General features: G+C 38.5%; 3 protein-coding genes across 4 annotated transcripts; 1 reads left to right on the top strand and 2 right to left on the bottom strand.

Annotated features, from left to right (window-relative positions):
* Positions 1 to 912: 912 nt before the first annotated feature.
* LOC131317240 (uncharacterized) lies at positions 913 to 8861 on the top strand. 2 transcript variants are annotated; one of them, XM_058346806.1, is made up of 6 exons: positions 913 to 1069; positions 2571 to 3028; positions 4861 to 5171; positions 5267 to 5323; positions 6335 to 6765; positions 8122 to 8861. In XM_058346806.1, exons 2-6 carry the CDS (start codon positions 2622 to 2624, stop codon positions 8407 to 8409), a joined length of 1494 nt encoding a protein of 497 aa, XP_058202789.1. In that variant the 5' UTR covers positions 913 to 1069; positions 2571 to 2621; the 3' UTR covers positions 8410 to 8861. The 2 variants fall into 2 exon arrangements, with proteins under 2 accessions (XP_058202789.1, XP_058202793.1); XM_058346810.1 differs by having other exon boundaries at positions 1034 to 1266.
* Positions 8441 to 10626, bottom strand: LOC131317251 (uncharacterized). The gene is made up of 4 exons (XM_058346818.1): positions 10490 to 10626; positions 10228 to 10342; positions 9712 to 9772; positions 8441 to 9606 (listed from the first exon to the last, which is right to left on the bottom strand). Exons 1-4 carry the CDS (start codon positions 10521 to 10523, stop codon positions 9316 to 9318), a joined length of 501 nt encoding a protein of 166 aa, XP_058202801.1. The 5' UTR covers positions 10524 to 10626; the 3' UTR covers positions 8441 to 9315.
* On the bottom strand, positions 10347 to 13103 carry LOC131317233 (pentatricopeptide repeat-containing protein At2g44880). The gene has a single exon (XM_058346799.1). The coding sequence runs from the start codon at positions 13000 to 13002 to the stop codon at positions 11224 to 11226; it is 1779 nt and encodes a 592-aa protein (XP_058202782.1). The 5' UTR covers positions 13003 to 13103; the 3' UTR covers positions 10347 to 11223.
* Between the last annotated feature and the right edge of the window lie 833 nt (positions 13104 to 13936).

Here is a 13936-nt window from a genome sequence, read left to right as displayed (position 1 = left end):
GGATTGATTGGGTGGGAATATGATAACAAATAAAGATTTACTCTTTTAAGTTTGGGAGTTCGAGTTCGACTTCTACCATACACTAATCAAAAACCCTTGGGGCGATTGGAGATGTTGTCGATTTCGGAGCTCTATAATAAGTTATGGTGCGCTTAAGCTCACCAGCATACTTGGTTATTAAGAAAAAGAGCATATTGTACCTTAAAAATGCAAGTCTATTTTTTGGTACCGGAAAACTTCATCTGCATAGACTAAAAGTATGATGTACCTTAAACTTCATTAGCTATTATTCAAAACAACACCTAAACTTTCGCCAATTTTTTATGAATTATTGACTTAAAATTATTAAGTCCAGGTGTTGTTTTGAAAACTTTTAAAATTATTAGAAAGTTTGGCAAAAAATTAGCGAATGCAAAAAAAAAATTGAATATGGACAAAACTTTCAAAAAGTCCTTTTAGCTTTGTGAAACTCCAGCTTAGTTACATAATCTTTCAAAATGTTCTACACTGTCAATCCTCACACTACTCTCAAGAATGCTTGGGAAGAAATGGATTTTTTTTTTCTGTTTTTTTTTAAATATTCTCTACCGGATCATTCTAGATTTCAATCTAAACACTCTCTTCACTCTTGTGAATTTCAATAGTTTAAAATTTATTTCAATGACGCTTTCATATTCTCGCTCGCACTCCTGGTCACGCGACTATGTGACTTAGGGACTCATAAATCCACATTGTTGTTAAATTGGTAGTCTTCAATAACTTCCTTCCTATTTTACTTTCTTTTTTCCTTAAAGTAGAAACCAAACAATCATTAAGAGAAATTTTTTATTTTCCTTTCTTTTTTTCAATTTTCCCTAGCTTCCAAACGGAGGGTTAGGATTTGAACTACTAATAATAAGTGCAAGTACGGGGAGTCATTTGTGACTTGGATCAAATTCTAGGGTTTCATATGTAGTTGTCGCGAGAGTTTTTTTTTTTTGATCATTGTCGCGAGAGTATTTGTACCCCTCAATTTCTACTCGATCAGGAATTCAGAATCTCTGAACCACCCCACTTCTTAATCGGACAGGTACTTCTCTCTCTCTCTCTCTCTCTCTCTCTCTCTCGTCTCCGTCTCACTCTGGTCGTTTATCTCTCTCTGTTTGTTTAGTTGGTGATTTAGATGCTTAAACGTTACATGTCTGGGCTCTAGCAAATAAACACACCTTTTTCCAGGACTAAGGGGATGTTCCATCCATGCCTGGAGTGAATCGATTCAACGCATATGTAGGAGTGTTATACACCCATTCTTTTTAGCATTTTTTTATAGCGTTGGCTTTCTAGGCTTCTGCCCAGAGCCTGCCCTGTTTGCAGAATTGTGAAATTTCTCTTGGGAATTTGTAATGTTCTGAAATGTTAATATATACTAATGAAACCCATTTTCGTTGAATGTACGGCGGAACGAGACCCTTCGTTTCAGGGTTTGAAGTTCTTTTGTTTCCTTTTGACTGATCCATTTTGACCTTGATTGGTTTGTAGGTGGTTATTTGTAATGGGGTTGCCTCTGCTTTTGCGTAGTTCTATGCTTCTGTACGGCATTGTCCAGTTTGATTTGGGATTTTCCTTGTTTTCTAATTGAAGATGTACTAATGCAATCCCTTTCTGTGAAAATCGCGGGAAAAATCTGAATAGATAAATCTGAATAGATTTTTAAGTTGTTTGTAATTTTTATTGTATGAGTTGTAATGTCTTACACAGTGTTTAGGGTTTGTGATTTTTCTTCTGGTTGAGGGTTTAGAACCTTGATTGATCGGTCTTTTGGTCCGTTAATTTTTTTTGCCCAGTTTTCTATTTGTATGCAGAACTGTCACTTTCATTTTGGAATTACCATTCTGGAAAATTGAAAATACACCATTGAAAACTCGGCCCCTCCCTATTGTGGACAAAATTGTATGAGAGTTTTTGTTATTTTCCAGTGCAATTTATGAATTTTAATGTTCTGGGCAGGGTCCAGGGTTTGTGATTCTTCTTCTGGTTAAGGTGTTAAGAACTTGATTGATTGGTTTTTTAGGTTGTTAATTCAGGGGGTTGGCTGTATTTTTTCCTAGTTTTCTGTTGGGTGCAGAATTGTCAAATTCTGTGGATGTGTTGTAAACTTGTAAAACTAATGATCTACTTGAAATCTTTTTCCACAAAATATGGGGAGCATCTGAGATTTTGTACTCCTGAATTAGAGTTTTATGCAGTTTTACCATTGCAAACCCTATCTTTTCAATTTGACAGGCCCAAATTGCTGTTTGGTTCGTTCTTCTTTATTTTTCTGTTGGTCAGTTGATAAATGTTGATTTGTGCAGCTGAACATGAATTGTTGACTGATGTTTGGGTACATGACGTGACTTGCATTACATAGGGACTAAATATGAAGTGTGTTTCACTGCTTTGGAAACATTCTAGTTTTGTTTAAAATCTTTTATGCAATGTTACCATTATAAGTTTCATTTTATGATACCGTGTTATGATTTAGTTGTTTGTGTGTTCTTCCTCTATGCGTTGATTGTTCCTCCACTAAAGTACTTTCTATCTCGGTACAGGTGAGTAATGTTTGTGGCAGGGATATGACCTGACTGGCCTTGTGTTGCAGTATGGGTCCAGATCTGGAGCTTAAAGGAAGATTAGAAATGGTGACGGAAGCATTGGGTAATATAGAGACTGCTGGTGCTATGAAGGAACCAGAAGATAAGCATATGAGATGTGCTAGTAATTATGAGGACAACAATTTTGAGATGGAAGCTTTAGTGGATGAAAAAACTGAAGGAGAAAGAAGTCAGGATGTGGAGGTTAATATATTTGAGCACACAAATTCCGTTGACATTGGCATGGTTGAAGCTAAATTCCAAGATCAAACTGAAAATTCAAGCTCTTTTGAGGATACTATTTCTGGGTTCGAGAATGGCACAATGTTGAGTGATGCAGAAGTGGACTCAGGTTTGCATGGTGATGCTTCATCAGCATTGTCAGTTGATGGGTTTAGTGATTTTTTTCGAGTTAGGTATGTACCTTTTTACCTTTTGGTCTTTCCAGTTTTGAGTTTCTTAACTCTGTTTGAAGCTCCAAAATTCCAACATTTATTTGCAAGATGCTAATTTCCCTTTAACTGGTCAAGTTGTTAGTAATATGCGCTCTCTCTCTCTCTCTCTCTCTCTCTCTCTCTCTTGTCTGGTGTAATAGAAAACAATATATACAGGTTTTCATAACTCCTTGGATTTGCTGTGGATTGAATGATGAATTAACCAACAATTAGGGTCTTGTGGTTGAATAATACACAGCATAATGTTATAGATATGTATGTATCTTAGTAGTAGGATCATTCTAAAATGGGTGCGCTCCCTAGATGGGAGCTCGAATCGGCGCTCCCAAGACGGGGGACTTGACGGGAGCTCGCTCCCCTCAAGACAAGAGCTCGCTCCTAACTAAGATGGAAGCTTATCGAGCCTTTAAGATAGTTATTCCCTTACTTTTAAGGGAGGTATGCCATTGTGAAAATAAGAACTTGAGAATCATATTAGTCAAGAAGTTTTGCAAATTGAGAATATATAGCTTCCAATAATTACACTTTAAGATCGGGAAAATTTTCAGTAAGTTTCACTTTTCCTTTAATGGTTAAGTATTTAAAGATTTTTTATATACATATTATAAAATCTATATACACTCTTTAGGCGCTCCCAACCTTAGGAGCTTCTAGGTGCCTCTGCTCCCCCACACCCGCTCCTGCTTCTGCTCCCGCCCCCGCTTCGTGCTACTAAGGTATGTATGCTAGGTTCTTCCAGAATCTGCATTTGCCAACTTCTATGTGCTTAAACTTCGTGAAGGCATTAGCTCTTCCTTATCTCGCAAATGACAACTTCAATAAGCTTGGATTTAGAAAGGAGACAAAAAAGGGAAGAAACTTGGGTTACAAAAAAGTTATCTTGTTGATAGAAAATGGGGGATTAATGTTGGTGCTCAAAGAGCCTACAAAGTCAACTCTATTGACATGTACAACCACAACGAAATTAGTTACCAAAACTTATGCAGAACAATTCCTGCAGCTCAACCTTGCTAACAAGGTCCCGAGAAAGGAAATTTGCCATTTTCTTTGTTTGTAGCTACATTTTTTGAAACTGAAATGAATATTTAATGAGCTTAGTTTTCTGGATTCTCAAGAAGCTGTGGTAGTCCCTATGTCACCAAAGGAACACTACTACCCTAGCGCTGCGTACCAATACTAACGTTCCGAAAGATGTTACACTTCCGTTCCAAGATGGGAAATATAGCGATCCAAAGCAATCCCCAATTATTTTGGAAAAAAATATTTCCAAAACAAATTACTTATTAATGTCAAAATCTAGAGAGAATGGAATTTTGGTGAGAGAAAATGGCAAAATTCGGTCACTATGTTCCTAGAAATGTATTTTGCACGAAAAATTTGGAAAATGATACTCAATTTCACTGAAGTTTTGATTTTGATATCTATGGAAGTTTACCCCTAGCGTTCCACAATTTAGACATGTGGTGTACCGTGTTCCAGGTAACATAGTGTAGTCCCCCATGAACATCCAACTTTGCCCATTTTTCCAAATCCGTAATTTTTCCAAATCCGTAATAGGGAAACATCTATTCACATGCTAGAGATTGAACTGTTGATATAGACTAAATTTCAGTCTTCAGTAACGAAAGGGAAAGGGCTTCTGTGCACAAAAATTGAGCGAACTGCTGTACTCAGATCCAAGTGATCTGCTGTACCAATATGCTCAAAGCTTTATGAACTCAGTTGGATAATGCCTAAGCAGGGAAATATTCATTCTTAACTTCAGATTTTATGTTCTGTTCGCTCTTTTCTAGGAAGAAGAGGTTGACACCTCACTGGAGGACATTCATACGGCCTCTTGTGTGGCGGTGTAAATGGGTAGAACTGCAAATCAAGAAATTTCAGTCCCAAGCGAGTGAATATGACAGGGAGCTTGCAAAATATAATCGAAGGAAGAAGACAGAGCTAGAAAGCTGTGTATTAGAAGGTTTTGGAGCGAAGTCACTTCCATTTCCGGGTCGAAGTCAAAGAAAAGAAGTCATGAAGAGGAGGAAGAGAAAAAGAGTTGAAGATACAGGGGACATGGTGGGATATATGTCCCGCCATAAACTGTTCTCCTATTTTGGTATGCACAATCATTGTTTTCCTTAGATCTTGATTCCTGCATTAACTTATTTTTTGCTGTTGCCAATTATGACTTACACAAGTTGTACATTTCAGAAAATAAGAGATCTGCGGCCGATGCTCCTTTTATGGATGATGTTTTGGGGAATCAAGGTGAGGAGTGAGAATTTCTTCTCCTTGTGATAATATTATTCCCTGAAATGCCGCTAGAGAATAAGAGGACACAATATGTTATAGCAGAAGACATCTGCTATCAGCATACTTTGTTGAGGCAATTAGTGTTTAGGTTAACTACTCTACTGAAACTAATTGGGATTTTCGTACTGAATTTGAAATTTTCATGCTGAGGTTTTATACTCTAAACTCCAAGGGTGTCATTTCAACCAGATAAGTTAATGAAGTTTTGTTGCTATATTATCTTAAAATGTTTTATAGTATTTGTATGTGAAGAGAGGGGCAGTAGTTATGTTTCAGGTAACTATGAGAGCAAAGATGCAATGACACATCTGCTGGCCTCACGTACTTGTGTTTGACACGCATCATACAAGGCAATTCCACAGCACGTGCCCTTCTTGGTTAAATACGTTTTTTATGCTATGTTTTTCCTAGTTGGACACATTGGTGACACGTGAGGACATGTCGGGGAGATGGTGGTGGCACATTAGGAGGTCATAATGTAATTTTTAATAGTTTGGCCAGAGCTATAATAACCATATTATTTGGGTCTTTTAATTCTAATTTGACAGAAATAATGCTTTTATTGATATATAAATTTTCAAGATAAATCTAGTTGTACATATTCTCTAGTCAACGTTTCTCCAAAGTGTGTGTCTTTTGAAAAAATATATAAATTTTCATGATAAATCTAGTTGTATATATTCTATAGTCAACGTGTCTCCTAAGTGTTTGTGTCTTTTGAAAAAATGACGTGGGTGCCCATGTGTTTTTGTGTCCATGTCCTGTTACCTTGTCTGTACTTCTTAGTGTGTGAGGCATATGCTTTGGAATGAGATGGATTTGTGCTTTTCCTATTGAAGGTTCTGTAAGAAAAGACCCCTGGTGTTTAAATTTTAGAAGATTCATGCACTAGATGGGAGATATCTTCTCAAAGTCTTGTTTCTTTACCTATTCAATTGACCCTCTTTCCTTCGTTGATTTTCCCAGTGCAAATAAATGGCAATAGTGAGATGGGGCTCAATGATGAACCATTGTCCCTTGAGTTCAATGACTCTTCTGTAGAACAGATCCTTCATAAGATTGGTGTTGTACATTTGCAAGTTACCAATATGAAGACCCGACTTCACAAAATAATGAGTGAAAATGCTGGAAAGTTCTCTTCCACTGATAAGCTGAGCTTGCTTGCACCATGTAATGCGTTGACCAGCTCTGCCGTGAATCCTGCTTCTCCTCCCAACAATGAAGACACAATGCTAATAGGATCTTCTTCTTATATGGCAAACCAGCTTATACAGGAGTATAATATGGGTGATCTGGTTATGCCCGAAAGTGCAGCTTCAAGCCATGGAGAAGTGACCCATGTTTCTGAAATAGTTGAAAGCACGGATCAGCTCAAGGTTGGAGGATCATCAAAGAATGTAAGTCTATACGTAGGTAACAATCATGGAACTGATTGCTGATTAATTTTGGATCTGTTTTGCTTTCCTTAATTGGAAGACTAGGAATTCTTGAGTTGGTTATTCTTCAAGCGATATCAAGATTTTCTTTTTTGTTTAATATGGCTGCTTTTGTTCTTCACTAGGTTATACAGACTCAGGTGCAGGTGTGAACGCATATCTAATTTTTAGATACGTCTAATATTCATTTCACAGACACAGGGACACTCCGAAAATATTCGTACTTGTTTTCTTTTTTAGTATGGCAAAGGGTGTTTACAAGGTGTCTTGGGGTATTTTATCATAGTATAGAAGTTCTACTCATAGTTCATGGTAAATTCAAACTTCTAATAATGTTTGCTAGGTTAATGTCCTACTGAATTTGTTTGCTAGGGTAATGTCCAACTGAATATCTAGGTCACTGTTCCCAGCCCTTATCAGAGTGTTGAGTGTCCGACCGACTGGGGTTCTTTATGCATTTAGAAGACTCCATGCGACACAAGTTCTTCTTAAAGCCGGAAGCCCATTTTACTCCCCAATAAGTTTGTCGATTGAATACTGTGTCTAGTTTTTTTGAGTTTATGGACATGTGTATTGTCTTGGAAGAAGTTGATTATAAAGAGTTTGTGATACGCCAATGAGATTCCATGGTGTATCAACTGACCATTTCCTTTCGGTCTTCATTGATTTTACTATTAGTATTTACTTTGCTGCGTCTTCCAGTCTTAGTGATGGCAAAATATATATCTTCTGTGAGCCTAAATTTCATGGGCTAAATATTTTTTTAGGAACCAAAACGCACCTCGACTTTTTCACACTCCAGTGCTCTGAGTTTGCATTCCCCTCTCACAGTTGTCTTGGTTCGTATCCTGTTGGACATGCGATTTCCCCTCACAGTTTTGTCTTGGTTTTCCACCACCATCAGTGTGTGTGTGTGTGTGTGTGTGTGTGGAGAGAGAGATTTGTATCTCCGAGCAGCTGACTCATAAGAAACCTTTGATGGTGTTTCATCTATTAAGCACGGATAAGAAACAAGGACTCGGTACCAACCGATGTAGATATGGAAATATTTTTCCGAAGATACGAATATATTTTGTGTGCATGGGGTTACGCGGCTAATATTTGCTTCAATTCGAAATTTGCTGGAAGAGATGTCTAAACAAATAAACAGAATATCTATGAAGGTTCAGAAATTGTCAAGTCATATTAGAATCTGATAGGCCTCTTTATTTGTAGGCTTGGCTAATTCATCCTTGATGTTTGCACCTTGGGGATGGAATTTTGATTGATAGGCCTCTGTATTTGTAGGCTTGGCTAATTCATCCTTGATATTTGCAGATTGGGGATGGAATTTTGATTTACAGTCGTAGACCCAAAGAAGAGCTGAATAACAGATTGAAAGAAGTTAATATTCAGACAGTAGGGAAGAAGCCCCGGGTACCAAAGGAAGAGCAAGAAGACACCTCCATTCCTCCATTTGATGGTACAGAGCATGATCTGCCCACAGAAGATCAAGCAGCTCCAAAGATCCGGTCCATTTCCAAACTTACTGCTACTAAGAACAAGAGAAAGCGAGGTAGACGAAAGGCTGGGTTGGGTAGGTGGAGCCGGCGCTCCTCAGGTTAGATTCATTTGATAATATGAAGTTGCTGGTGTCTGCTGGGAATAGCCGGCCCAGAAAAAGAAAAAAAGATTTCAGGGTCTGTTTGGTTTGCTTGTTTCTTTTCCTATTTTTGGGGACTCGTTTTGCCTTCGGTGAACTTTTTCTGACCACAACATTGAAAAAGTTCATTGAAAGGTGAAAAGATGCCGTAAAGATGAGCAAATAAGCAAAGCAAGAACCAACAGGCTCTCATTTTAGTGTGGCTTTGGTGCGAAGAAAATCTGTACATGCTGCCCATTCTGCTAGATTTAGCTCTCCCTTCCCCTCTCTCTTTGTTCATGGATGAAAATTGTCCGTTGCTTCAGTTGCATCTGTACATACTAATAGTTTGCTATAATCTCACTCCTTACCTTAAAACTGGTGTTTGATTCGGATACCTGTTGAGTTGAATTAGTATATTGAGTTTTCAATACCAGTAGTATTGCTTTAATATCCAGTCAATTATCCTTTTCGCTACTTTATATGGTTTTTTTTTTCCTTTTGATGACCTTGATCATGGGCTTTGTTTTTTTTTTTTTTTTTTTTGTTGCTTGGGATGAATATGGAGATCTCACTACATGAAACTGAATACCTTTGCTTTGTACTTTTGTAGAACCAATTCGAGTCAATCACTTTCTAACCTACGACAAGACCAATTCTAGATAAACAAAAAATGAATATGAAAAAATTTCGTCTGCTAAGAAAATTGTTCGAGCATGCATCCACACTAGGATTTCTTCAAGTTCTGGCTGCTATAACAGAAACAGCAACTTCTGTTAAGATCTTTGCAACATTCACATTTAGGAACAATATCATTTATTATTACGATTTTTTTGATCATGTTTTTGAACATTATACTCATCGAGAATCTGGATTTCTGCATCGTGGAGTCATGATGTTGATGCCACATTCCCTAGGAAGATCCTCCTGGAGAGCTTTACAGAGACCAATGCCAACACAGTGGCAGAAGGTACGAAGACAACATCTGGGATGGATTTAATTATTCTCAGCTGTGGAACACTCTCACCTGCTCTCTTAGCTGCCATGGCTGCTGGAGGCGTTACTAGTCCGGTAATCATTGTAGCGTCGTCCAACTTGCTCAGTTTCACCTTCTTCATAAATTCAACGAATACCTTCTTCCTTTCTAACTCTTTGGCTCCTTCCCATTCTGCAAAACATTCCTGTGTTTGCAAATGATGGATTACTAAATCCTGCGTGCTTATATAGACACACACACACACACACACACACACACACACAGAGAGAGAGAGAGAGAGAGAGCAGACCTCGATTTCCTTCCTGGTGGGAGCATCATAATGTTTACCAGGCAATGATTCGTTGAAGGTGCTGGATAACGATAAAACCATGAGCAAGAAATATTCAGATTTAGAGCAAGAATACATTGTTTCAGTTTGTGATGTGTTCTAGGTTTTTGTCTTCTTTGCTCCTATCGATTATCTTAGATTATCTATAGTGACATGCCACGACACAGTTTGATGGTTCCGCTGTATCCGCCATATGGTGCTTTCTTTTCATATGCTCTGGTTTGGTTTGGAATGAACAAATCTTTGTAGCTGACCCAGTTTGATTCCACATTATCTATCAGGGGCTTTCTTGTCTTTTCGTCCACATGCTTTGCTTTGGTATGGACTGCATAAATATTGTCATCGCTTTGTTACCATTATATGTCAAACAATACAACACCGTTCTTACAAGTACTGTATTAATCCCTGTATAGTTATTTATTTGTTCGATTCATTTTTTCAGTGGCGGGGGAATTCATGATTTGGAAAATGCCTTACTTGAAAATATCGAGAATAGCAACGTGGAAGTCCTCAAAATTGTTGACATCTTTGTCCACGAATCGACTGTAAAGCGTTCCCAATGCTAAATTTAGCATCTGTGTTGATGGCAAACCTATCATTCAAACAGCCAAGGTATACACATAACCGGTGTGAATTGTGAAAAGCTAATCTATGTAACAGAAATGGCAATATTTTACTACTTAAGAAGAAAAAAATGATACAAATAAGAGCGCACATAAAGACGAAGGAGATCGCAAACCTTTTCCCACGATGACGCTCATGATGATCCCCATCTGGCAAATATGGAATTATAGATGAACTTGGGCTAGAACATTTATATTGAGAGCCAAATGAGAAAAGCAAAGGGAATGACTTGCAACTTTCCAGTTCAAATTGTCTGCCCAAGCAAGGTATCCATGACCAGGTTTAACACTCTAATGTTTAGGATTCTGATACCTGCCTTGAAACTTGAGAGAGAGAGAGAGAGAGAGAGAGAGAGAGAGAGAGAGAGAGAGAGAGATTGACTTCGTACTTCATTTTCTTTTCTTTTTTTTTTTGGGGTAAATTCCTGTAATTCGCCACCGTTGGATCCTCAATGAGGAAACTCCATGGTGGTTTGGCCACCCCAAGTTTGAGATAAATTCCAAACCACCTCTTTTTCATCTTTTTTTTGTCCAACTATACCCGGCAGACTTCAACGGCAAGTGAATATCTGAATACCAATTCTATCAAGATCTTCCATTGACGAGGAATTAAAAGCTTTGCTTGGAAATCTGTGTGGCCTCCCCACTAGACCCAAACATGCCACTTAAAATGCTTCAGGACCAATCAATTTGGTTGAATGACTTGATCAAGCAAAAAAAGGCCCCAATTCCATTAAGCAAAAATCCTGCTTTTGTTCCTTGTACTAAAAAGGACTCCATTGAGCATCGCATAGATCTGTTGCCATTTTAGCTTGTGGTTTGCCCAGCCTTCGACAAAAAATTTGGCACGTCATTCTCCCTTCATGTGCATCCACAAATTCCCCAAGGAAGAATGTATTGCCTCCCACTGTGGGTGCACTTTATCCCCAGCTATGAACTCCCACAACCTACTATTAACCTCGATAACACTACAACCAGCCTCTTTCTTTGCACCACCTCGACTCATCAGTCCCTTGATTTCCTCCACATCTTTCCATCTACTCTCCTTGGAATACAAATTCCTGAACATTATATAGTTCCCTTCATTCCACGGCTCCATATTAATAACCCTCTTTCTTATTCTCTCTGCCCTTTCAACATCCTTGGCACACCCACATGCAAATAGAAAAGAACTCAATACTATCCCATTAGCCTCGTAAGGCATACTGTCAATTAACGTCTCAGCTTCCTCTAAACACCCTGCTCTACCCAACAAATTTACCATACAACCGTAGTGCTCAATTTTTGGCGTGAGACCGAATTCTCCCATTGCTTTAAACCACATCTTCCCTTCCTCCACCAAACCATTATGGTTACAGGCAGATAAGACACCCAGCATGGATATCTCATCCGGTTTGAATCCACTACGTGTCATTTTCAAAAACACCTCCAATGCTTCTTCAGCCCGTCCGTTGACTGCCAACCCATTTATCAAAGCGTTCCAAGTAGCCGTTTCCTTTACAGGCATCTCGTCAAAAACTTGTCTTGCTTTTGTAATTTCACCTGACTTGGCATACATATCTACCAGCCCAGTGCAAACGTTTGTTGCTCTATCAAGCTTCTTCCTCTTCACAAACTGGTGAACCCAACCACCCAAATCCAAAGCACACAAATCAGCAATAGCAGGAAGGACACTAACAACGGTAACTTTATCGGGTTCAAACGACGTTGTGGTTAGCATTTCATGAAAGAGTCTCAATGCTTCATCCGGCTGTTTATTTAGGCAATACCCCCCAATCATTGAATTCCAAGAGAACAAATTCTTCTCGGGCATTGTGTCAAATAGCAATCTAGCAGAACCAACATCACCAATATTACAAAACCCATCAATCATGTTAGTCCAAGATACCACATTCCTTTCGGGCATTTCGTCAAACAATCGCCTAGCACACACCATATCTCCCAATTTGACATGGGCATCAATCATCACATTATATGCAGCTGAATCTTTCTCCGGTGACTGATCGAAAAGTTCCTTCGCATTGTCCATATCTCCATTCCGCGCATACCCACAAATTAGAGCTGTCCAAGACACCAGACTTCTTTCAGTCATTTCATCGAACACCTTTCTAGCACAACCCATCACCCCAAATTTCGTGTACATGTCAACCAAAGATGTGGACGCGAATAAATTCGACCCAAACCCAGTTTTAGTCACATGATTATGTATCTGCTGGCCTTCCCAATTGGCCAAACTCAGACCACAAGACTTGGCTAACCATGAAAACGTATAGTTATCGGGCGAAAAACCCGAGTGCCTCCTAAGTTGTCGATACAAACTGATAGATTCGACAAACTGGCGTGTTTCTAGGTGAGCTCTAATCATGGTGTTACAGAGGTAAGTGTCGTCTTTTTGAGGCATTTGGTCAAACACGCGACGAGCGTGATGAATGCCGACACCTAAAGAACAGGTGGTGATAAACTTGGTGAGGAGGTTGGTGTTGGTTTCGAGGGCACCGCGGAGGATGAAGGCGTGGATTTGGAGGAGAGAAGCTCTGGTGTTGTTCCTCTTGTGTTGCAGGAGAAAAAGGCATTTTTTCTCTCTTGGGCTCCAGATTGATTGTTGTTGTTGTTTTTCTGTCTCTCTCATATGGTTGCAATCAAGAAATTCTCTCCAGCTTTTCCCTCCAAATAACTTGACGAAGTGAACCCAATTCGAAGATTCATTTCTAGGCTCTGTTTGGAACTCAGGAAAAGAAAGGAAAACAAAGAAAAATTAAAATAAAAAAAATTCCTTTCTATTGTTGGTAGAGAAAGAGACAAGAAAAGAAAATTTTCAAATTTAATGAATAATAAAATTTTCTTCTTATTCTTCCTTTTTTTTGTTTTTTTGTTTTTTCCTTTCCTTAAATTTTAAACGGCTAAAGCAAAAATTCACTCAAATATAGGGTACAGTAGTGATGCAGCCAGAATATGAAGAATGTATATTAATTACGCATTATTTCGATTTTATTGTTTTGTTAGAGTTTATAATTTAGGATAGATAGAATAGAATAATTAGTTCCTTGATTTGCGTTGATTTTCGTTTTTCTATTTTCATTAGTTTCTTATTCTCCAAGACGTAGATTTAGTTTTTCATTATTTAAGTTTCCTTTTTAGTATTTGTAGGTTATTATAAATTGAATTGTAAGCCTAGGGGAGTTGTTTTTTGAATTAATGTAAGTTGAGTGTTATCTCTATAAGTGTTTATGTTTCAAAGAGAGAATCTTTAACATAAGCAAGTTCGTGATATCTTCTTTTGCAACTAATTCGTAAAAGAAGGCTGCGCTGCATCAGTTGGTATCAAAGCCCAAGTTCCAATCTTGACAATGGCCGGAGGGCGTGCTGGAGGTCAAGGAGGACAAGGGGTTGTACAACTTATGTTGATGAAATCTATGAGCGGGATGCTGCTGCTCGAGATGCTTGAATGGAGGATGGGTTTGCCAAAATCAAAGCAATGCTTGGAGGAATATTCCAACGCATGGAGGCTTTAGAAGTTGCAAACTCACCTCGTCGTCATCCGATTAAACCTTGATTTCCGAAGG

The sequence above is a fragment of the Rhododendron vialii genome, chromosome 1a, assembly GCF_030253575.1.
Source record: "Rhododendron vialii isolate Sample 1 chromosome 1a, ASM3025357v1".
NCBI lineage: Eukaryota > Viridiplantae > Streptophyta > Magnoliopsida > Ericales > Ericaceae > Rhododendron > Rhododendron vialii.
The sequence above is the reverse complement of the archived record's forward strand: the minus strand, read 5'-3'. Positions and strand labels throughout refer to the sequence as shown.

Excerpts from the sequence above, each read along its gene's own strand:
- LOC131317240 (XM_058346806.1), top strand. The coding sequence starts at position 2,622 with ATGGGTCCAGATCTGGAGCTTAAAGGAAGATTAGAAATGGTGACGGAA. Across the intron at positions 3,029-4,860 it reads AGTGATTTTTTTCGAGTTAG|GAAGAAGAGGTTGACACCTC; the intron begins GTATGTACCTTT and ends GCTCTTTTCTAG. Across the intron at positions 6,766-8,121 it reads TTGGAGGATCATCAAAGAAT|ATTGGGGATGGAATTTTGAT; the intron begins GTAAGTCTATAC and ends TGATATTTGCAG.
- LOC131317233 (XM_058346799.1), bottom strand. The coding sequence starts at position 13,002 with ATGAGAGAGACAGAAAAACAACAACAACAATCAATCTGGAGCCCAAGA.
- LOC131317251 (XM_058346818.1), bottom strand. The coding sequence starts at position 10,523 with ATGGGGATCATCATGAGCGTCATCGTGGGAAAAG. Across the intron at positions 9,773-10,227 it reads GCTATTCTCGATATTTTCAA|CACCTTCAACGAATCATTGC; the intron begins GTAAGGCATTTT and ends ATCGTTATCCAG. Across the intron at positions 9,607-9,711 it reads CCACCAGGAAGGAAATCGAG|GAATGTTTTGCAGAATGGGA; the intron begins GTCTGCTCTCTC and ends TTGCAAACACAG.